This window comes from Aphelocoma coerulescens, chromosome 25 (assembly GCF_041296385.1).
Source record: "Aphelocoma coerulescens isolate FSJ_1873_10779 chromosome 25, UR_Acoe_1.0, whole genome shotgun sequence".
NCBI classification, from domain to species: Eukaryota; Metazoa; Chordata; class Aves; order Passeriformes; family Corvidae; genus Aphelocoma; species Aphelocoma coerulescens.
In genome coordinates this window covers 2,022,532-2,047,176 of record NC_091038.1, presented here as the reverse complement: position 1 = coordinate 2,047,176, position 24,645 = coordinate 2,022,532, and the positions used below count along the sequence as shown (strand labels likewise).

The window sequence follows — 24,645 nt, the reverse complement described above, 5'->3', positions numbered from 1 at the left end:
AAACTCAAATCCCCCCCAAAAAAACCCCAAATCACCCCCCAAAAAACCCCAAATCCCCTCCCCAAAAAAACCCCCCCAAAAAACCCCCAAAAAACCCCAAATCCCCTCCCCCAAAAAAAACCAAATCACCCCCCAAAAAACCCCAAATCCCTCCCCCAAAAAAACCCCAAATCCCCCCCAAAAAACCCCAAATCACCCCCCAAAAAACCCCAAATCCCCCCCCCCAAAAAACCCCAAATCCCCCCCCCAAAAAAACCCCAAATCCCCTCCCCAAAAAAACCCCAAATCACCCCCCAAAAAAACCCCAAATCACCCCCCAAAAAACCCCAAATCACCCCCCAAAAAAACCCCAAATCACCCCCCAAAAAACCCCAAATCCCCCCCCCAAAAAACCCCAAATCACCCCCCAAAAAACCCCAAATCCCCCCCCCAAAAAAACCCCAAATCGCCCCCCAAAAAAACCCCAAATCGCCCCCCAAAAAACCCCAAATCCCCCCCCCAAAAAAACCCCAAATCACCCCCCAAAAAAACCCCAAATCCCCCCCCCAAAAAACCCCCAATCCCCTCCCCAAAAAAACCCCAAATCCCCCCCCAAAAAACCCCAAAATCCCTCCCCAAAGACCCCCAAATCCCCCCCAAAAAACCCCCAAATCCCCCTCCAAAAAAACCTCAAATCCCCCCCAAAAAACCCCCAAATCACCGCCCAAAAAACCCCAAATCCCCTCCCCAAAAAAACCCCAAATCCTCCCCCCAAAAAACCCAAAATCCTTCCCCAAAAAACCCCAAATCACCCCCCGAAAAACCCCCAAATCCCCCCCGAAAAACCCCAAATCCCCCCAAAAAACCCCAAATCCCCCCAAAAACCCCTCCCCGGCCCTGGCCCCCCAGCGCCGTGTCCCCAAATCACCCCAGAGCCACCCAGCTGAAGTGAGACCCCTCCCCTCCCCCTCCCCCTCCCCAAGGCCACCCCAGCCCCAGGGTGGGGGTCCCCAGCCCTGTCCCCATTCCCCAGGAGCTGTCACCCCATTCCCAGTCCCAGTGTCCCCAGCCCATCCCAGTGTCCCCAGCCCATCCCAGTGTCCCCATCCCAGTGTCCCCACCCCCATATCTCCATCCCAGTGTCCCATCCCAGTATCCCCATCCCAGTGTCCCCACCCCCATATCCCCAGCCCATCCCAGTGTTCCCATCCCATCCCAGTATCCCCATCCCAGTGTCCCCACCCCCATATCCCCAGCCCATCCCAGTGTTCCCATCCCCTCCCAGTATCCCCATCCCAGTGTCCCCACCCCCGTATCCCCATCCCAGTGTCCCCACCCCCGTATCTCCATCCCAGTGTCCCATCCCAGTGTCCCCATCCCAGTGTCCCCACCCCCATATCCCCAGCCCATCCCAGTGTCCCCATCCCAGTGTCCCATCCCATATCTCCATCCCAGGGTCCCCATCCCAGTGTCCCATCCCATATCTCCATCCCAGTGTCCCCACCCCCGTATCTCCATCCCAGTGTCCCATCCCAGTGTCCCCATCCCAGTGTCCCATCCCATCCCAGTGTTCCCATCCCAGTGTCCCCAGCCCAGTGTCCCCATCCCATCCCAGTATCCCCATCCCAGTGTCCCCACCCCCATATCTCCATCCCAGTGTTCCCATCCCAGTGTCCCATCCCATCCCAGTGTCCCCAGCCCAGTGTCCCATCCCATCCCAGTATCCCCATCCCAGTGTCCCCACCCCCATATCTCCATCCCAGTGTTCCCGTCCCAGTGTCCCCAGCCCATCCCAGAGTCCCCATCCCAGTATCCCCATCCCAGTGTCTCCACCCCCATATCCCCAGCCCATCCCAGTGTTCCCATCCCCTCCCAGTATCCCCATCCCAGTGTCCCCACCCCCGTATCTCCATCCCAGTGTCCCATCCCAGTGTCCCCATCCCAGTGTCCCATCCCCTATCTCCATCCCAGTGTTCCCATCCCAGTGTCCCATCCCATCCCAGTGTCCCCATAACCCCATATCTCCATCCCAGTGTTCCCATCCCATCCCAGTGTCCCCATCCCAGTGTTCCCAGCCCATCCCGATGTCCCCATCCCCCCACATCCCACCCCACCCCCTCCTTCCCAGTGGTGTCCCTGTGCCGGTGTCCCAGTGCCACCCGCGGTGCCCCTGTGCCGGTGTCCCAGTGCCACCCGTGATGTCCCCGTGCTGGTGTTCCGGTGCCAGTGTCCTGGTGCCACCCATGGCGTCCCTATGCCGGTGTCCCAGTGCCGGTGTCCCGGTGCCAGTGTCCTGGTGCCACCCATGGCGTCCCTATGCCGGTGTCCCAGTGCCGGTGTCCCGGTGCCACCCATGGTGTTCCCATGCCGGTGTCCTGGTGCCAGTGTCCCGGTGCCGGTGTCCTGGTGCCACCCATGGTGTCCCTATGCCGGTGTCCCGGTGCCGGTGTCCCGGTGCCAGTGTCCTGGTGCCACCCATGGTGTTCCCATGCCGGTGTCCTGGTGCCAGTGTCCCGGTGCCGGTGTCCTGGTGCCACCCATGGCGTCCCTATGCCAGTGTCCCGGTGCCAGTGTCCTGGTGCCACCCATGGTGTTCCCATGCCGGTGTCCCAGTGCCGGTGTCCCAGTGCCGGTGTCCTGGTGCCACCCGTGGTATCCCCGTGCCGCTGTCCCAGTGCCGCTGTCCCGGTGCCACCTGCACTGTCCCCATGCCAGTGTCCCGGTGCCACTGTCCCTGTGCCGGTGTCCTGGTGCCACCGGTGCTGGCCCTGAGCCAGTGTCCCAGAGCCGGTGGCCCGGTGCCATCTGCGCTGTCCCCGTGCCACTGTCCCCATGCCCGTGTCCCGGTGCCACCCGCACTGTCCCCGTGCCGGTGTCCCCGTGCCCGTGTCCCGGTACCACCCACACTGTCCCCGTGCCGGTGTCCCCGTGCCACTGTCCCTGTGCCCATGTCCCCGTGCCCATGTCCCAGTACCACCTGCGCTGTCCCCGTGCCACTGTCCCCATGCCCGTGTCCCGGTGCCACCCGCACTGTCCCCGTGCCCATGTCCCCATGCCCGTGTCCCCGTGCCCGTGTCCCCGTGCCGCTGTCCCCGTGCCCGTGTCCCGGTGCCACCCGCGCTGTCCCCGTGCCCGTGTCCCCGTGCCCGTGTCCCGGTGCCACCCGCGCTGTCCCCGTGCCCGTGTCCCCGTGCCCGTGTCCCGGTGCCACCCGCGCTGTCCCCGCAGAGGACCGGAAGCTCTTTGTGGGGATGCTGAGCAAGCAGCAGGCGGACGAGGACGTGCGCAAGATGTTCGAGCCCTTCGGCACCATCAACGAGTGCACGGTGCTGCGCGGCCCCGACGGCACCAGCAAAGGTGGGCGCCGGGGGGGACGCCCCGAGATGCCCGCAGGGGGGTCCCTGGGGTGGGCAGGGATGGGGTTAAGGGCGTTGGCGGGGGTTCGGAGGGGGTCCGTGGGGCGCTCCCTGGAGCTGACCCGAGCCCGACGTCCCCAGGCTGCGCCTTCGTCAAGTTCCAGAGCCACGCGGAGGCCCAGGCCGCCATCGCCGCCCTGCACGGGAGCCGCACGCTGCCGGTGAGGGACCGTCCTCGGCGCTGTCGCCTTCGGCGTCACCGTCGGCATCCTCGTCACCGTTCTCGGGGTCGTCATCCTCATCATCCTCATCATCCTCATCATCCTCATCATCCTCATCATCGTCCCCTTCATCGTTCCCATAACCGTCCCTGTCGTCGTCGTCGTGGTCCCCTTTGTCATCCCCGTCGTCATCCTCAGCGTTGTCCCCGTCGTCATCAGCCTCAGTGTCATCATCATCATCCTCTTCATCCTCTTCATCCTCTTCGTCGTCCTGACCACTGTGCCCACCACTGTCCTCATCATCGTCCTCTTCATCCTCTTCATCCTCTTCATCCTCTTCGTCGTCCCGACCACTGTGCCCACCACTGTCCTCATCATCATCCTCTTCATCCCCTTCATCGTCCCAACCACTGTGCCCACCACTGTCCTCATCATCATCCTCTTCATCCCCTTCATCGTCCCAACCACTGTGCCCACCACTGTCCTCATCATCATCCTCTTCATCCTCTTCATCCTCTTCATCATCCCGACCACTGTGCCCACCACTGTCCTTCATCCCCATCATCATCATCCCCACCACTGTCCCCATCATCATCCCCATCATCTCCATCATCATCCTCTTCATCCTCTTCATCGTCCCGACCACTGTGCCCACCACTGCCCTCATCATCGTCCTCTTCATCCTCTTCATCCTCTTCATCCTCTTCGTCGTCCCGACCACTGTGCCCACCACTGTCCTTCATGCCCATCATCATCATCCCCACCACTGTCCTCATCATCATCCTCTTCATCCTCTTCATCCTCTTCATCCTCTTCATCGTCCCAACCACTGTGCCCACCACTGTCCTTCATGCCCATCATCATCATCCTCCCTGTTATCATCTCACCGCCATCCCCCTCATCATCTCCATCATCATCATCCTCAACGCTGTCCCCGCCATCAGCCCCGCCGTCATCCACACCATCGTCTTCTTCATCGTCGCCTTCATCATCCCCTTCGTTGTTGTGTTATCCTCATCATCATCATCATCTCCATCATCATCATCATCTTCATCCCCTCCTTCCTTGTCACCTCCACCACCCCCTCACCGTCACCCTCACCCCGTTGTAACCCAACCATCATCCCCATCACCACCATTGTCCCCATCATCATCCTCTTCATCACCCCCTTCGTTGTCCCCATCGTCACCCTCGTCATCCCCACCACTGTCCCCATCATCATCATCCTCATCTCCATCATCATCCTCTTCATTTCCATCATCATCCTCTTCATCACCTTCATCATCCCCACCACTGTTCCCATCATCATCATCCTCATCTCCATCATCATCCTCTTCATCTCCATCATCATCTTCATCACCTTCATCATCCCCACCACTGTTCCCATTCTCATCATCCTCATCTCCATCATCATCCTCTTCATCTCCATCATCATCATCTTCATCACCTTCATCATCCCCACCACTGTCCCCATCATCCTCCCATTCATCACCTCCTTCATCTTCTCTGCCATCATCCCATCATCATCCCCACCACTGTCCCCATCATCATCATCCTCATCTCCATCATCATCCTCTTCATCACCTTCATCATCCCCACCACTGTTCCCATTCTCATCATCCTCATCTCCATCATCATCCTCTTCATCTCCATCATCATCCTCTTCATCACCTTCATCATCCCCACCACTGTCCGCACCGTCCTCCCATTCATCACCTCCTTCATCATCCCCTTCATCTTCTCCGCCACCATCCCATCATCATCCTCACCACTGTCCCCATCATCGTCATCATCATCCTCATCTCCATCATCCTCTTCATCATCATCATCATCCCCACCAGTCCCCACCATCCTCCCATTCATCACTGCCTTCATCTTCTCCGCCACCATCCCATCATCATCCCCACCACTGTCCCCATCATCATCATCATCATCATCATCATCATCATCATCATCCCCATCTCCATCTCCATCATCCTCTTCATCACCTTCACCATCATCATCCCCACCACTGTCCCCATCATCATCATCCTCATCCTCATCTCCATCACCATCCTCTTCATCACCTCCCTCGTCACCTCCACCATCATCCTCACCCCGTTACAACCCAACCATCACCCCCTTGACCACTCCCACCCCGTGTGACCCCGAATGACCACGAGTGACCACAACTGACCACAACTGACCATGAGTGACCCCGAGTGACCACAACTGACCATGAGCGACCACGACTGACCACGAGTGACCACGACTGACCACGACTGACCATGAGTGACCACGACTGACCACAACTGACCATGAGTGACCACGAGTGACCACAACTGACCATGAGCGACCATGAGTGACCATGACTGACCACAACTGACCATGAGTGACCACAACTGACCATGACTGACCATGAGTGACCACGAGTGACCACAACTGACCACAACTGACCACGAGTGACCACAACTGACCACGACTGACCACGAGTGACCACAACTGACCACGAGTGACCACCATGTCCCCCCCCCAGGGTGCCTCGTCCAGCCTGGTGGTGAAGTTTGCGGACACGGAGAAGGAGCGGGGGCTGCGGCGGATGCAGCAGGTGGCCAGTCAGCTGGGCATGTTCAGCCCCATCGCCCTCCAGTTCGGCGCCTACAGCGCCTACACGCAGGCGGTACGGGGCACTGGGAGCACTGGGAGCACTGGGAGGGACACTGGGAGGGACACTGGGGACACTGGGAGGGACCCATCCAAAGCCAGCATGAGAACGTTGGGGTGATGGGGTTGGGGGATGGGATGGGATGGGATGGGATGGGATGGGATGGGATGGGATGGGATGGGATGGGGATGGGATGGACGCCGCAATGGGGGATGGGATGGAGTTGGTTGGTGGGCACCGGGAGGAGATGGACACTGGGGTGGCATCCATGAGATGATGGACCCTGATGGGACACTGGGGTGGCATCTGATGGACTCTGATGGGACCCTGGGGTGGCACCCATGGGATGATGGACCCTGATGGGACACGGGGGTGGCATCTGATGGACTCTGATGGGACACTGGGGTGGCACCCATGGGGAGATGATGGACCCTGATGGGACACTGGGGTGGCATCTGATGGACCCTGGGGTGACACCCATGGGGAGATGATGGACCCTGATGGGACACTGGGGTGGCATCTGATGGACCCTGGGGTGACACCCATGGGGAGATGATGGACCCTGATGGGACCCTGGGGTGGCACCCATGGGGAGATGATGGACCCTGATGGGACCCGGGGGTGGCACCCATGGGGAGATGATGGACCCTGATTGGACACTGGGGTGGCACCCATGGGATGATGGACCCTGGGGTGGCACCCATGGGGAGATGATGGACCCTGATGGGACCCGGGGGTGGCACCCATGGGGAGATGATGGACCCTGATGGGACACGGGGGTGGCATCTGATGGACCCTGATGGGACACTGGGGTGGCACCCATGGGGAGATGATGGACCCTGATGGGACACTGGGGTGGGCACCCATGAGATGATGGACCCTGGGGTGGCACCCATGGGGAGATGGACCCTGATGGGACACGGGAGTGGCACCCACGGGGAGATGATGGACCCTGATGGGACCCTGGGGTGGCACCCATGGGATGATGGACCCTGATGGGACACTGGGGTGGCACCCATGGGGAGACGATGGACCCTGATTGGACACTGGGGTGACACCCACGGGGAGATGATGGACCCTGATGGGACACGGGGGTGGCATCTGATGGACCCTGATGGGACCCTGGGGTGGCACCCATGGGATGATGGACCCTGATGGGACACGGGGGTGGCATCTGATGGACTCTGATGGGACACGGGGGTGGCACCCATGGGGAGATGATGGACCCTGATGGGACACTGGGGTGGCACCCATGGGGAGATGATGGACCCTGATGGGACACTGGGGTGGCACCCAGGGGGAGATGATGGACCCTGATGGGACACTGGGGTGGGCACCCATGAGATGATGGACCCTGATTGGACACTGGGGTGGCATCTGATGGACTCTGATGGGACACTGGGGTGGCACCCATGAGATGATGGACCCTGGGGTGACACCCATGGGGAGATGATGGACCCTGATGGGACACGGGGGTGGCACCCATGGGGAGATGATGGACCCTGATGGGACACTGGGGTGACACCCATGGGGAGATGACGGTCCCGTACCCCGGGGTGTTGGTGGCACTGGGGCGGGCTCCCCGTGGTGGTGGCGGTGGCCGTGGTGGCCGCGCGGTGCCAGGCGTGTCCCCACAGCTGATGCAGCAGCAGGCGGCCCTGGTGGCCGCGCACTCGGCCTACCTCAGCCCCATGGCCACCATGGCCGTCCAGATGCAGCACATGGGCACGGTCAACCCCAACGGGCTCATCGCCACCCCCCTGCCACCCTCCTCAGGTAACGGGGACAAGGGGGCAGCGGGGAGGGGACCTGGGGGTGGGGGACAAGGGGGATGCGGACAATGGGGAGGGACACCAAGGATGGGGGGCAGTGGGGATGGGGACACCGGGGGTGGGGGACACCAGGGAGGGGACATGGGATGGGGACACCATGGATGAGACATCATGGATGGGGACACCACGGATGGGATGGGACACCATGGTTGGGATATGGGGGGACACCAAGGATGGGATGGGGACACCACGGATGGGATATGGGATATGGGGGACACCATGGATGGGGACACCATGGATGAGATGGGGACACCAAGGATGGGATATGGGATATGGGGGGACACCAAGGATGGGATGGGGACACCATGGATGGGATATGGGATATGGGGGACACCATGGATGGGGACACCAAGGATGGGATGGGGACACCAAGGATGGGATATGGGATATGGGGGGACACCATGGATGGGATATGGGGGGACACCACGGATGGAATGGGACACCATGGATGGGATATGGGATATGGGGGGACACCATGGATGGGATGGGACACCATGGATGGGGACACCATGGAGGAGGCACCATGGATGCGGACGCCATGGATGGGATGGGGACACCGTGGATGGGATATGGGATATGGGGGGACACCATGGATGGGATGGGACACCAAGGATGGGATATGGGATATGGGGGACACCAAGGATGGGATATGGGATATGGGGGACACCATGGATGGGACATGGGATATGGGGGGACACCATGGATGGGATGGGACACCATGGATGGGATATGGGATATGGGGGGACACCAAGGATGGGATGGGGACACCATGGTTGGGACATGGGATATGGGGGGACACCATGGATGGGGACACCATGGATGGGATGGGACACCATGGATGGGACACGGGACACGTGGGGACACCACGAATGGGATGGGACACCATGGATGGGATATGGGATATGGGGGGATACCATGGATGGGATGGGGACACCATGGATGGGGACACCATGGATGGGATATGGGATATGGGATATGGGATATGGGATATGGGATATGGGATATGGGATATGGGGGGACACCACGGATGGGATGGGGACACCAAGGATGGGACGGGACACCATGGATGGGATGGGGACACCACGGATGGGATGGGGACACCACGGATGGGACACGGGGACACCATGGGTGGGATGAGGACACCATGGATGGGACGGGGACACCATGGATGGGACGGGGACACCATGGATGAGATGGGGACACCACGGATGGGATGAGGACACCATGGATGGGACACGGGGACACCACGGATGGGACACGGGGACACCACGGATGGGATGGGGACACCACGGATGGGATGGGGACACCACGGATGGGACACGTGGGGACACCACGGATGGGATGAGGACACCATGAATGGGATATGGGATATGGGGGACACCATGGATGGGAGGGGGACACCATGGATGGGATATGGGATATGGGGGGACACCAAGGATGGGATGAGGACACCAAGGATGGGATATGGGATATGGGGGGACACCATGGATGGGATATGGGGGGACACCACGGATGGAATGGGACACCAAGGATGGGATATGGGATATGGGGGGACACCACGGATGGGATGGGGACACCAAGGATGGGACGGGACACCATGGATGGGATGGGGACACCACGGATGGGATGGGGACACCACGGATGGGACACGGGGACACCATGGGTGGGATGAGGACACCATGGATGGGACGGGGACACCATGGATGGGACGGGGACACCATGGATGAGATGGGGACACCACGGATGGGATGAGGACACCATGGATGGGACACGGGGACACCACGGATGGGACACGGGGACACCACGGATGGGATGGGGACACCACGGATGGGATGGGGACACCACGGATGGGACACGTGGGGACACCACGGATGGGATGAGGACACCATGAATGGGATATGGGATATGGGGGACACCATGGATGGGAGGGGGACACCATGGATGGGATATGGGATATGGGGGGACACCAAGGATGGGATGAGGACACCAAGGATGGGATATGGGATATGGGGGGACACCATGGATGGGATATGGGGGGACACCACGGATGGAATGGGACACCAAGGATGGGATATGGGATATGGGGGGACACCATGGATGGGAGGGGGACACCAAGGATGGGATGGGACACCATGGATGGGGACACCATGGGTGGGATATGGGATATGGGATATGGGGGGACACCATGGATGGGGACACCATGGATGGGACATGGGACACGTGGGGACACCAAGGATGGGACGGGACACCATGGATGGGATGGGGACACCATGGATGGGATGGGATGGGACACCATGGATGGGACATGGGATATGGGGGGACACCAAGAATAGGACACGTGGGGACACCATGGATGGGACGGGACACCATGGGTGGGATGAGGACATCATGGATGGGACATGGGATATGGGGGGACACCACGGATGGGATGGGACACCATGGATGGGATATGGGATATGGGGGGACACCATGGATGGGATGAGGACACCACGGATGGGACACGGGGACACCACGGATGGGACGGGGACACCACGGATGGGACACCATGGATGGGATGGGGACACCATGGATGGGACGGGACACCACGGATGGGATGGGGACACCACGGATGGGACACGTGGGGACACCACGGATGGGACACGTGGGGACACCACGGACGGCACGAGGGCACCACAACCACCCCCCCACAAGCGCCCGCGGATCCCTGGGGGTTGCCCGGTTCTCCCGGTGGTGGCCCTGCGGTGTCCCCAGGAACCAGCACCCCCCCGGCCATGGCGGCCACCCCCGTCCCGGCCATCGCGGCCCCGCTGAGCGTCAACGGCTACAGCCCCGTGCCCGCCCAGCCCGCCGGACCCCCGGCCCCCGACGCCGTCTACGCCGGGGGGGTCCCCCCCTTCCCAGGTGCCCCCCGACCCCTCCCCAGCCCCCCCAGCCCCACAGGGCCCCCCCCCGTAACTCCCCCCCCCTCTGTGCCCCCAGCCCAGAGCCCCGCGGCCCCCGGGGACCCCCTGCAGCAGGCGTACGCCGGCATGCAGCACTACACTGGTGCGTACTGGGAGCACTGGGAGGGGGTTGTGTGGTACTGGGGGGTACTTGGGAGGGCATTGGGTGGGGGTGGGAGGGGGTTGTGTGGTACTGGGGGGCACTGGGAGGGCGCTCGAGGGGTGTTCTATGGTACTGGGGGGTACTGGGAGGGGGTTGTGTGGTACTGGGGGGCACTGGGAGGGCGCTCGAGGGGTGTTCTATGGTACTGGGAGGGCACTGGGAGGGCACTGGGAGGGGGTTGTGTGGTACTGGGGGGTACTGGGAGAGCACTTGAGGGGTGTTCTATGGTACTGGGGGGCACTGGGAGGGCACTGGGAGGGGGTTGTGTGTCACTGGAGGGTACTGGGAGGGCACTAGAGGGGTGTTCTATGGTACTGGGGGGCACTGGGAGGGCACTGGGAGGGGGTTGTGTGTCACTGGAGGGTACTGGGAGGGCACTAGAGGGGTGTTCTATGGTACTGGGAGGGCACTGGGAGGGCACTTGAGGGGTGTTCTATGGTACTGGGGGGTACTGGGAGGGGATGGGAGGGGGTTGTGTGGTACTGGGGGGCACTGGGAGGGCACTGGGGGGGCACTGGGAGAGCACTTGAGGGGTGTTCTATGGTACTGGGAGGGCACTGGGAGGGGGTTGTGTGGTACTGGGGGGCACTGGGAGGGCACTTGAGGGGTGTTCTATGGTACTGGGGGGTACTGGGAGGGGGTTGTGTGGCACTGGGGGGCACTGGGAGAGCACTTGAGGGGTGTTCTGTGGCACTGGGGGGCACTGGGAGAGCACTTGAGGGGTGTTCTATGGCACTGGGGAACACTGGGAGGGCACTGGGAGGGAGTGGGAGGGGGTGGGAGGGGGTTGTGTGGTACTGGGGGGCACTGGGAGGGCACTGGGAGGGGGTGGGAGGGGGTTGTGTGGTACTCGGGGAGCACTGGAGGGCACTGGGGGGCACTGGGAGGGTGTTGGGTGGCACTGGGGTGTCCCGGGGTGTCCCTGGGGTGGCACTGGGATGGTGTTGGGTGGCACTGGTGGCACGGGGGTGTCCCGGGGTGTCCGTGGGGTGGCACTGGTGGCACTGGGATGGTGTTGGGTGGCACTGGTGGCACTGGGGTGGTGTTGGGTGTCCCTGGGGTGGCAGTGGTGGCACTGGGATGGTGTTGGGTGGCACTGGTGGCACTGGGGTGTCCCGGGGTGTCCGTGGGGTGGCACTGGGATGGTGTTGGGTGGCACTGGTGGCACTGGGATGGTGTTGGGTGGCACTGGGGTGTCCGTGGGGTGGCACTGGGATGGTCTTGGGTGGCACTGGTGGCACGGGGGTGTCCCGGGGTGTCCGTGGGGTGGCACTGGTGGCACTGGGGTGGTGTTGGGTGGCACTGGTGGCACGGGGGTGTCCCGGGGTGTCCGTGGGCTGGCACCGGTGACCCCCGTGCCCCCCCAGCCGCGTACCCGGCCGCCTACGGTTTGGTCAGCCCGGCCTTCGCCCCCCCGGGACCCCTGCTCGCCCCCCCGCCCCCCCCCGCAGCAGCAGCAGCGCGAAGGTGAGACCCCCCCGGGACCCCCCCAATTCCCACCGAGACCCCCCCGGGACCCCCCAATTCCCCCGAGACCCCCCCTGAGACCCCCCCGGGACCCCCCCAATTCCCACCGAGACCCCCCCGGGACCCCCCAATTCCCCCGAGACCCCCCCGAGACCCCCCCGAGACCCCCCCAATTCCCCCCGAGACCCCCGGGACCCCCCCAATTCCCACCGAGACCCCCCCGGGACCCCCCAATTCCCCCGAGACCCCCCCGGGACCCCCCCAATTCCCCCCGAGACCCCCGGGACCCCCCCAATTCCCACCGAGACCCCCCCGGGACCCCCCAATTCCCCCGGGACCCCCGGGACCCCCGAATTCCCCCCGAGACCCCCTTGGGACCCCCCAATTCCCCCTGAGACCCCCCCGAGACCCCCCCAATTCCCCCTGAGACCCCCGGGACCCCCGAATTCCCCCCGAGACCCCCCCTGAGACCCCCCCGGGACCCCCCCAATTCCCCCGGGACCCCCCGGGACCCCCCGAATTCCCCCGGGATCCCCCCGGGACCCCCCCGGGACCCCCCCAATTCCCCCGAGACCCCCCCGGGACCCCCCCAATTCCCCCGGGACCCCCCGGGACCCCCCCGGGACCCCCCGAATTCCCCCGGGACCCCCCTGGGACCCCCCGAATTCCCCCGAGACCCCCGGGACCCCCCAAATTCCCTCCGAGACCCCCCCGGATTCCCCCGAGACCCCCGAGACCCCCCCGGGACCCCCCCGGATTCCCCCGAGACCCCCGGGACACCCCCGGGACCCCCCGAATTCCCCCGGGATCCCCCCGAGACCCCCCCAGGACCCCCCGAATTCCCCCGGGACCCCCCCGAGAGCCCCCCGGGACCCCCCCGGGACCCCCCCGGGACCCCCCCAGGGACCCCAAAATACCCCAGGACTCCCCGGTTTCCCCCCCGGGTCCCGGGGTCCTGGGTCCCGTTTTGGGTTCACAGCTCCAGTTTTGGGGTCCCGGCTGCCGTTTTGGGGTCCCGGGTGCGGTTTTGGGGTCCCGGGTGCCACTTTGGGGTCCCGGGTGCAGCTTTGGGGTCCCGGGTGCTGTTTTAGGCTCCCGGGTGCAATTTTAGGCTCCCGCGTGCCATTTTCGGGGGTCCCGGCTGCCGTTTTGGGGTCCCGGGTGCGGTTTTGGGGTCCCGGGTGGCGTTTTGGGGTCCCGCGTGCCATTTTGGGGTCCCGGGTGCAGCTTTGGGGTCCCGGGTGCTGTTTTAGTGTCCCGAGTGCAATTTTCGGCTCCCGGGTGCAATTTTAGGGTCCCGGGTGCCATTTTTGGGGTCCCGGGTGCCATTTTTGGGGTTCCGCGTGCCATTTTGGGGTCCCGGGTGCCGTTCTGGGGTCCCGGGTGCCATTTTGGGGTCCCGGGTGCGGTTTTAGTGTCCCGCGTGCAATTTTGGGGTCCCGCATGCAATTTTGGGGTCCCGGGTGCTGTTTTAGGCTCCCGCGTGCCATTTTAGGGTCCCGCGTGCCATTTTTGGGCTCCCGGGTGCCGTTTTGGGGTCCCGGGTGCGGTTTTGGGGTCCCAGGTACAATTTTAGGGTCCCGGGTACAGTTTTAGTGTCCCGCGTGCAATTTTCGGCTCCCGCGTGTCATTTTAGGGTCCCGGGTGCCGTTTTGGGGTCCCGCGTGTCATTTTTGGGGTCCCGCGTGTCATTTTTGGGGTCCCGGGTGCTGTTTTGGGGTCCCGCGTGCAGCTTTGGGGTCCCGCGTGCTGTTTTAGTGTCCCGCGTGCCATTTTAGGCTCCTGCGTGCAATTTTTGGGATCCCGCGTGCCATTTTAGGGTCCCGCGTGCCATTTTGGGGTCCCGGCTGCCATTTTGGGGTCCCGGGTGCTGTTTTAGAGTCCCAGGTGCTGTTTTAGTGCAATTTTCGGCTCCCGCGTGCCATTTTCGGGGTCCCGCGTGCCGTTTTTGGGGTCCTGGCTGCCATTTTCGGGGGTCCCGGCTGCCGTTTTGGGGTCCCGGCTGCGGTTTTGGGGTCCCAGGTACAATTTTAGGGTCCCGGGTGCCGTTTTAGTGTCCCGCGTGCAATTTTTGGGGTTCCGGGTGCCGTTTTTGGGGTCCCGGGTGCCATTTTGGGGTCCCGGGTGCCGTTTTGGGGTTCCGCGTGCCATTTTGGGGTCCCGGGTGCCGTTCTGGGGTCCCGGGTGCCATTTTGGGGTCCCGGGTGCTGTTTTGGGGTCCCGGGTGCTGTTTTGGGGTCCCGTGTGCAGCTTTGGGGTCCTGCGTGCCATTTTTAGGCTCCCGCGTGCAATTTTGGGGTCCCGGGTGCAGCTTTGGGGTCCCGGGTGCCGTTTTTGGGGTCCCGCATGCCATTCTGGGGTCCCGGGTGCAGTTTTTGAGTCCCGTGTGCCGTTTTTGGGGTCCCGCGTGCCATTTTGGGGTCCCGGGTGCAGTTTTAGAGTCCCGGGTGCTGTTTTAGTGCAATTTTCGGCTCCCGCGTGCCATTTTCGGGGTCCCGCGTGCCATTTTCGGGGGTCCCGGCTGCCATTTTGGGGTCCCAGGTGCGGTTTTGGGGTCCCGGGTACAATTTTAGGGTCCTGGGTAAAGTTTTAGTGTCCCGGGTGCTGTTTTAGGCTCCCGCGTGCCATTTTTGGGGTCCTGGCTGCCATTTTCGGGGGTCCCGGCTGCCGTTTTGGGGTCCCGGCTGCGGTTTTGGGGTCCCAGGTACAATTTTAGGGTCCCGGGTGCCGTTTTAGTGTCCCGCGTGCAATTTTTGGGGTCCCGGGTGCCGTTTTGGGGTCCCGAGTGCAGTTTTTGAGTCCCGGGTGCTGTTTTAGTGTCCCGAGTGCAATTTTCAGCTCCCGGGTGCCATTTTCGGGGTCCCAGGTGCCATTTTCGGGGTCCCGCGTGCCATTTTCGGGGGTCCCGGCTGCGGTTTTGGGGTCCCGGCTGCGGTTTTGGGGTCCCGGCTGCGGTTTTGGGGTCCCAGGTACAATTTTAGTGTCCCGGGTACAGTTTTTGAGTCCCGCGTGCCATTTTTGGGGTCCCGGGTGCCATTTTAGGCTCCCGCGTGCCATTTTTGGGGTCCCGCGTGCCATTTGCGGGGGTCCCGGCTGCCGTTTTGGGGTCCCGGCTGCGGTTTTGGGGACGCAGTCCCAGGTGTGACCCCGCTCCCTCCGCAGGCCCCGAGGGCTGTAACATCTTCATCTACCACCTGCCCCAGGAGTTCGCCGACACCGAGATTCTGCAGATGTTCCTCCCCTTCGGCAACGTCATCTCGGCCAAGGTCTTCGTGGACAGGGCCACCAACCAGAGCAAGTGCTTCGGTAGGGCCGTGGGGTGTGGGGGCAGTGGGGTTTGGGGTGTGGGGTCAGTGGGGTGTGGGGTTTGGGGTGTGGGGGCAGTGGGGTGTGGGGTGTGGGGTGTGGGGGCAGTGGGGTTTGGGGTGTGGGGGCAGTGGGGTTTGGGGTGTGGGGTGTGGGGTCAGTGGGGTGTGGGGTGGGGGGTGTGGGGGCAGTGGGGTGTGGGGTTTGGGGTGTGGGGGCAGTGGGGTTTGGGGTTTGGGGTGTGGGGTGTGGGGTCAGTGGGGTTTGGGGTGTGGAGGCAGTGGGGTGTGGGGTTTGGGGTGTGGGGTCAGTGGGGTTTGGGGTGTGGGGGCAGCGCGGTGTGGGGTGTGGGGTCAGTGGGGTCAGTGGGGTGTGGGGTTTGGGGTGTGGGGGCAGCGCGGTGTGGAGTGTGGGGTGTGGGGGCAGCGCGGTGTGGGGTGTGGGAACAGCAGGATATGGGGTATGGGGTCAGCGAGGTATGGGGTCAGCGAGATATGGGGTGTGGGGTGTGGGGTGTGGGGTCAGTGGGGTTTGGGGTGGGGGGGTGGGGGCAGCACGGTGTGGGGTGCGGGGTCAGTGGGGTCAGTGGGGTTTGGGGTGTGGGGTCAGTGGGGTGTGGGGTCAGTGGGGGCAGCGGGGTTTGGGGTGTGGGGTCAGTGGGGTGTGGGGGCAGCGGGGTTTGGGGTGTGGGGGCAGCACGATGTGGGGTTTGGGGTCAGTGGGGTGTGGGGTGTGGGGTGTGGGGGCAGCGCGGTGTGGGGTGTGGGGTGTGGGGCTTGGGGTGTGGGGTTTGGGGTGGGGGAGCAGCGCGATGTGGGGTTTGGGGTCAGTGGGGTGTGGAGGCAGTGGGGTGTGGGGTTTGGGGTCAGTGGGGGCAGTGGGGTTTGGGGTGTGGGGGGTGGGGGCAGCGCGGTGTGGGGTTTGGGGTGTGGGGTCAGTGGGGTGTGGGGTTTGGGGTGTGGGGTCAGTGGGGTGTGGGGGCAGCGGGGTGTGGGGCTTGGGAACAGCAGGATATGGGGTATGGGGTCAGCGAGGTATGGGGTCAGCGAGATATGGGGTGTGGGGTGTGGGGTGTGGGGGCAGTGGGGTTTGGGGTGTGGGGGCAGTGGGGTGTGGGGTTTGGGGTGTGGGGTCAGCGGGGTGTGGGGTGTGGGGTTTGGGGTGTGGGGGCAGCGCGGTGTGGGGTGTGGGGTGTGGGGCTTGGGGTGTGGGCTGTGGGGTCAGTGGGGTGTGGGGGCAGCGCGGTGTGGGGTTTGGGGTGTGGGGTATGGGGCTTGGGGTGTGGGGTGTGGGGTGTGGGGTGTGGGGTCAGTGGGATTTGGGGTCAGTGGGGGCAGTGGGGTTTGGGGTGTGGGGGCAGCGGGGTGTGGGGTCAGTGGGGGCAGCGGGGTGTGGGGTTTGGGGTGTGGGGTTTGGGGTGTGGGGGCAGCGGGATATGGGGTATGGGGTGTGGGGCTTGGGAACAGCAGGATATGGGGTATGGGGTCAGCGAGGTGTGGGGGGTGGGGGGTGGGGTGTGGGGTGTGGGGTCAGCGGGGTGTGGGGTGTGGGGTCAGTGGGGTGTGGGGTTTGGGGTGTGGGGGCAGCGGGATATGGGGTATGGGGTGTGGGATGTGGGGCTTGGGAACAGCAGGATATGGGGTATGGGGTCAGCGCGGTATGGGGTGTGGGGTGTGGGGGGTGGGGTTTGGGATGTGGGGTGTGGGGTTTGGGCTGTGGGGTCAGCGGGGTGTGGGGTGGGGGGTATGGGGTGGGGGGGCAGCGTGGTGTGGGGTGTGGGGTGTGGGGGCAGCGCAGTGTGGGGTTTGGGGTGTGGAGTGTGGGGTGTGGGGTTTGGGGTCAGGGGGGTGTGGGGTGTGGGCTGTGGGGGCAGCGCGGTGTGGGGTGTGGGGTGTGGGGTGTGGGGTCAGCGGGATATGGGGTTTGGGAACAGCAGGATAGGGGGTATGGGGTCAGCAAGATATGGGGTATGGGGTTTGGGGTGTGGGGTGTGGGGGCAGCGCGGTGTGGGGTTTGGGGTTTGGGGTGTGGGGTATGGGGTATGGGGTCAGCGGGATGTGGGGTACGGGGTATGGGAATAGTGGGATATGGGGTATGGGGACAGTGGGATATGGGGTATGGGGTGTGGGGTCAGCGGGATGTGGGGTATGGGGTATGGGATATGGGATATGGGGACAGCGGGATATGGGATATTGGGAACAGCGGGATATGGGGTATGGGATATGGGACATGGGATGTGGGATATGGGTATGGGATATTGGGGACAGAGGGATATGGGATATGGGGACAGAGGGATGTGAGGTATTGGGACACAGGGACACAGGGACAGTGAGATATGGGGACAGTGGGATATGGGATATGGGACAGGGGATATGGGATAATGGGGTATGAGGTATGGAATATGGGATATGGGGTGTGGGGACAGCGGGATATGGGATATTGGGATATGGGGTATGGGGTATGGGATATGGGGTATGGAGACAGCGGGATAGGGGACAGCGGGATATGGGGTATGGGATATGGGGTATCGGGTATGGGATATTGGGATATGGGGTGTGGGGTATGGGATATGGGAACAGCGGGATATGGGATATGGGATATTGGGATATGGGATATTGGGACACGGGGATATGGGGACAGTGGGATATGGGGTATTGGTATGTGGGATATTGGGATATGGGATACGGGGATATGGGCTATGGGGATATTGGGATATGGGATATTGGGATATGAGGATATGAGATGTGAGGTATGGGGATATGGGATATGGGGGTATAGGGATATGGGATGTGGGGTATGGGGATATGGGATATGGGGGTATAGGGATATGGGATGTGGGGTATGGGGATATGGGGATATGGGATGTGGGGATATGGGATGTGGGATATGGGATATGGGGACATGGAGGGGACAGCAAGGACAGGGCTGGGAGTGCCATGGCCAGGACTTGGGGGCGTCACGGCCAGGGACACCGTTAGCTGATGTCCCCGATGTCCCCGATGTCCCCACATCCCCCTGTCCCCCAATGTCCCCACGTCCCCCGATGTCCCCAATGTCCCCGTCTCCGATGTCCCCACATCCCCCCAATGTCCCCAATGTCCCCACGTCCCCCAATGTCCCCGATGTCCCCCCATTCCCATATCCCCATGTCCCCGCTGTCCCCCAATGTCCCCAATGTCCCCCTGTCCCCCTGTCTCCCCGCTGTCCCCGATGTCCCCGTCCCCGATGTCCCCAATGTCCCCCTGTCCCCCTGGTTGTCCCCCTGTCCCCGATGTCCCCACGTCCCTCTGTCCCCCCGATGTCCCTGATGTCCCCCCTGCTGTCCCTAATGTCCCCCATGTCCCCAATGTCCCCAATGTCCCCCTGTCCCCGATGTCCCCCTGTCCCCCCGCTGTCCCCTCAGGCTTCGTGAGCTTTGACAACCCCGCGAGCGCCCAGGCCGCCATCCAGGCCATGAACGGCTTCCAGATCGGGATGAAGCGGCTCAAGGTGCAGCTCAAGAGGCCCAAAGACGCCAACCGGCCCTACTGAGCCCGGTGAGAGCCCCGGGGACACCCTGGGGACACCCTGGGGACACCCTGGGGACACCCTGGGACATCCTGGGACATCCTGGGACACCCTGGGGACACCCTGGGACACCCTGGGGACATCCTGGGACACCCTGGGACACCCTGGGGACATCCTGGGGACACCCTGGGGACATCCTGGGACACCCTGGGGACACCCTGGGGACACCCTGGGGACATCCTGGGGCACCCTGGGACACCCTGGGGACACCCTGGGGACATCCTTGGATCCCTTGGGAGACCCTGGGGCACCCTGGGGACATCCTGGGGCATCCTGGGGACACCCTGGGGACACCCTGGGGACATCCTGGGACACCCTGGGACACCCTGGGACACCCTGGGGACATCCTGGGGACACCCTGGGGACATCCTGGGACACCCTGGGACACCCTGGGACACGCTGGGGACACCCTGGGACATCCTGGGGACATCCTGGGGACATCCTGGGACACCCTGGGGCACCCTGGGACACCCTGGGGACACCCTGGGACATCCTGGGGACATCCTGGGACACCCTGGGGCACCCTGGGACACCCTGGGGACACCCTGGGACATCCTGGGGACATCCTGGGACACCCTGGGACACCCTGGGGACATCCTGGGACACCCTGGGACACCCTGGGACACCCTGTGGGCACCCTGGGACACCCTGGGACACCCTGTGGGACATCCTGGGACATCCTTGGATCCCTTGGGAGACCCTGGGGCACCCTGGGGACATCCTGGGGCATCCTGGGGACACCCTGGGGACACCCTGGGGACATCCTGGGGACATCCTGGGACACCCTGGGACACCCTGGGACACCCTGGGGACATCCTGGGGACACCCTGGGGACATCCTGGGACACCCTGGGACACCCTGGGACATCCTGGGGACATCCTGGGGACATCCTGGGACACCCTGGGGACATCCTGGGACACCCTGGGACACCCTGGGACACCCTGTGGGCACCCTGGGACACCCTGGGACACCCTGGGACACCCTGTGGGACATCCTGGGACATCCTTGGATCCCTTGGGAGACCCTGGGGCACCCTGGGGCATCCTGGGGACACCCTGGGGACATCCTGGGGCACCCTGGGGACCCCCTGGGATCCCTTGGGAGACCCTGGGACACCCTGGGGACATCCTGGGGACCCCCTGGGACACCCTGGGGACACCCTGGGGACACCCTGGGATCCCTTGGGAGACTCTGGGACACCCTGGGGACCCTCTGGGGGCACCTCGGGGACACCCTGGGGACACCCTGGGACCCCCCATGACCCCCCCATCCCCAGGCTGGGAACCCCCTTGGGACCCCCCGGGATCCCCCCCAGGCTTGGATGTCCCCCCATTGGGATTTGGGGTGTCCCCTCCCCCCCCCCCGCCCCCGGGTTTGGGGTGTCCCAGGGTTTTGGGGGGACTCTGTTTGACCCCCCCATCCCTAAATTTTGCCCCCCCAGGTCCGGAGGCTCCGGAGCAGCAGCAGCACCTTTGGGTGCCCCTCCCCCCACGCCCCTCCCCCCCCCCCCCCATCGCAGCCCCCCCCCAAAACTCCAGCGGTGCCCGGGGGGGGGGGGGGGGGAGGGCTCGGTCCTGCTGGGGGGGGGAGGGGGCCCAGACCCCCCCACGCTCAGGAAGGATGGACCCCCCCCTCCAGGCCCCATCCCAGTCCATCCCAGTCCAGCCCAGTACAGGGTGCCATCGCCCCCCCCCCCCACTCCATTTTTGGGGAGGGGGGGGGGTCGTTCTCACGCTGGGGGTCCCTAAAACGACCCCGACCCCCCCCGCCCCCCCCCCGGGGACCCTTCCTGGGGCTTTTCTCACCAAACAGGACCAAAACCAGCTCCAAACTGGGAGGGGGGGGGGAGGGGAGGGTCCCTGGGGGGTCCTGGGGGGGGCTCTGGGGGTCCCAAAGAGGGGGGACACCGCCCCCTCCCCCCCCCCCACCCCGGGGGCGCAGCGGGACCCCAACACTGCCACTGCCACCCGCTGCACCCCCCGAGCTGCCTCAGTTTCCCCTCGGGATGGGCCGGCACTGGGAGGGGCTGGGAGTGGGATAAACTGGGAGTGGGAGGGGCTGGGAGTGGGATAAACTGGGAGTGGGAGGGGCTGGGAGTGGGATAAACTGGGACTGGGATGGGCTGAGACTGGGATGGACTGGGACTGGAATGGGCTGAGACTGGGATGGACTGGGACTGGAATGGATTGGGACTGGGATGCTCCATTACTGGGATGAACTGGTACTGGGATGGACTGGTACTGGGATGGACTGGTACTGGGGTGCTCGTTACTGGGATGCTCATTACTGGGATAAACTGGTACTGGGATGCTCGTTACTGGGATGGACTGGTACTGGGATGGACCGGTACTGGGATGGACTGGTACTGGGGTGCTCGTTACTGGGATGCTCCATTACTGGGATGGACTGGTACTGGGATGGACTGGTACTGGGATGGACTGGTACTGGGGTGCTCGTTACTGGGATGCTCCATTACTGGGATGGACTGGTACTGGGATGTTCATTACTGGGATGCTCGTTACTGGGATAAACTGGTACTGGGATGCTCTATTACTGGGATGGACTGGTACTGGGATGGACTGGTACTGGGATGCTCCGTTACTGGGATGGACTGGTACTGGGATTCTCCGACATTGGGATGTTCCACCATGGGGATGCTCCAGGACTGGGACGTCTGGATACCGGGATGCTCCGGGACTGGGATGTTCTGGGACTGGGATGCTCCGGGACTGGGATACTCCGGTACTGGGATACTCCGGGACTGGGATGTTCTGGGACTGGGATGTTCTGGGACTGGGATGCTCCAGTACTGGGATACTCCGGTACTGGGATGTTCTGGGACCGGGATGATCCCACACCGGGATGCTCCGATACCGGAATGTTCCACCCTGGAGATGCTCTGACACCGGGAATGATCCGATACGGGAACGATCCCACACCGGGAACGATCCCACACCGGGAATGATCCCACACCGGGAACGATCCCACACCGGGAACGATCTGATACGGGAATGATCCCACACTGGGAACGATCCCACACCGGGAATGATCCCACACCGGGAACGATCTGATACGGGAATGATCCCACACCGGGAACGATCTGATACGAGAAGGATCCCACACCGGGAAAGATCCCACACCAGGAATGCTCCGATACGGGAATGATCCCACACCGGGAATGATCCCACACTGGGAACGATCCCACACCGGGAATGATCCGATACGGGAACGATGCCACACCGGGAACGATCCCACACCGGGAACGATCCCACACCAGGAATGCTCCGATACGGGAACGATCTCACACTGGGAACGATCCCACACCAGGAATGCTCCGATACGGGAAAGATCCCACACCGGGAATGATCCCACACCGGGAGCAATCCCAGACCGGGAACGATCCCAGACCGGGAACGATCCCAGACCGGGAACGATCCCACACCGGGAATGATCCCAGACCAGGAATGCTCCGATACGGGAACGATCCCACACCGGGAACGATCCCACACCGGGAATGATCCCAGACCAGGAATGCTCCGATACGGGAACGATCCCACACCGGGAACGATCCCACACCAGGAATGATCTGATACGGGAATGATCCAGGATTAGAAGGATCCAACACTGGGATGATCCCACACCAGGAATGATCCGACACTGGGAACGATCCCACACCGGGAATGATCCCAGACCAGGAACGATCCCACACTGGGAACGATCCCAGACCGGGAATGATCCCAGACCAGGAACGATCCCACACCGGGAACGATCCCAGACCAGGAACGATCCCAGACCAGGAACGATCCCAGACCGGGAACGATCCCAGACCGGGAACGATCCCACACTGGGAACGATCCCACACCGGGAACGATCCCAGACCAGGAACAATCCCAGACCAGATCCCACACCGGGAACGATCCCACACCAGGAACGATCCCACACCAGGAACGATCCCACACCGGGAACGATCCCACACCGGGACCCTTCAGTACCGGGATGTCCCCACCCCGGGATGTCCCCTCAGGAGCCGGACGGACACAGAGCGGCCGATCCCGGGAATTCCCGGGAATTCCCAACCAGCCAAATCCGGGGGAACAGCGGGGACACGGACACGGACACGGGACAGACACACGGACACGGGACATGGACATGGAACAGAGACACGGGACAGACACACGGACACACGGACACACGGACACACGGACATTTGGGCCCCAAATCCCAAATCCCAAATAATCCCAAATCCGGGGGGGCACCGGCCCCCAGCAGCCAAACCGGAGCCAGCGTGGAGCCCCCAAACCAGTGCCCCCAGTGCCCCCAAACCGGTGCCCCCAGTGCCCCCAAACCGGTGCTCCCAGTGACTCCAAACCGGTGCCCCCAGTTCCCCCCAGACACCCCCAAACCGGTGCCCCCAGTGCCCCCAGACACCCCCAAACTGGTGCCCCCAGTGCCCCCAAACCAGTGCCCCCAGCACCCCCAGACATCCCCAAACCAGTGCCCCCAGTGACTCCAAACCAGTGCCCCCAGTGCCCCCAAACCGGTGTCCCCAGCACCCCCAGACACCCCCAAACCAGTGCCCCCAGTGCCCCCAAACTGGTGCCCCCAGCACCCCCAGACACCCCCAAACTGGTGCCCCCAGTGCCCCCAAACTGGTGCTCCCAGTGCCCCCCAGACACCCCCAAACCAGTGCCCCCAGACACCCCCAAACTGGTGCCCCCAGCACCCCCAGACATCCCCAAACCAGTGCCCCCAGTGCCCCCCAAACTGGTGCCCCCAGTGCCCCCAAACTGGGCCAGTGCCCCCCCAGCCCCCCAAATTGGTGCCCCCAGTGCCCCCAGCACCCCTAAACTGGGACAATGCCCCCCCCCCCCAAACTGGGTCCCCCTCTCCCCCCAGTGAGGTCAGTGCCACTCCAGACCCCCAAACTGGGCCAGTTCCACCCCAGCACCCCCAAACTGGTGCCCTCAGCCCCCCCAAACTGGGTCAGATCCCCCCCAAACTGGGTCAGATCCCCCCCCAAACTGGGTCAGGCCCCCCCAAACTGGGTCAGGCCACCCCCAAACTGGGCCAGGGTCCCCTCCAGCCCCCCCAAACTGGGTCAGATCCCCCCCAAACTGGTTCAGTGCCCCCTCCAGCCCCCCCAAACTGGGTCAGGGCCCCCCCAAACT

General features: G+C 63.4%; 1 protein-coding gene across 1 annotated transcript; it reads left to right on the top strand.

The window, feature by feature from the left end:
- The first annotated feature begins 2,295 nt into the window (after positions 1-2,295).
- Positions 2,296-19,441, top strand: LOC138098481 (CUGBP Elav-like family member 3). Its single transcript, XM_068995050.1, is given in 11 exon segments — positions 2,296-2,371; positions 3,208-3,336; positions 3,477-3,556; positions 6,072-6,215; positions 7,838-7,976; positions 10,784-10,933; positions 11,012-11,077; positions 12,505-12,575; positions 12,577-12,604; positions 15,767-15,910; positions 19,314-19,441. Coding segments are annotated over 11 exon segments (1,155 nt in total).
- The last annotated feature ends 5,204 nt before the right edge of the window (positions 19,442-24,645 follow it).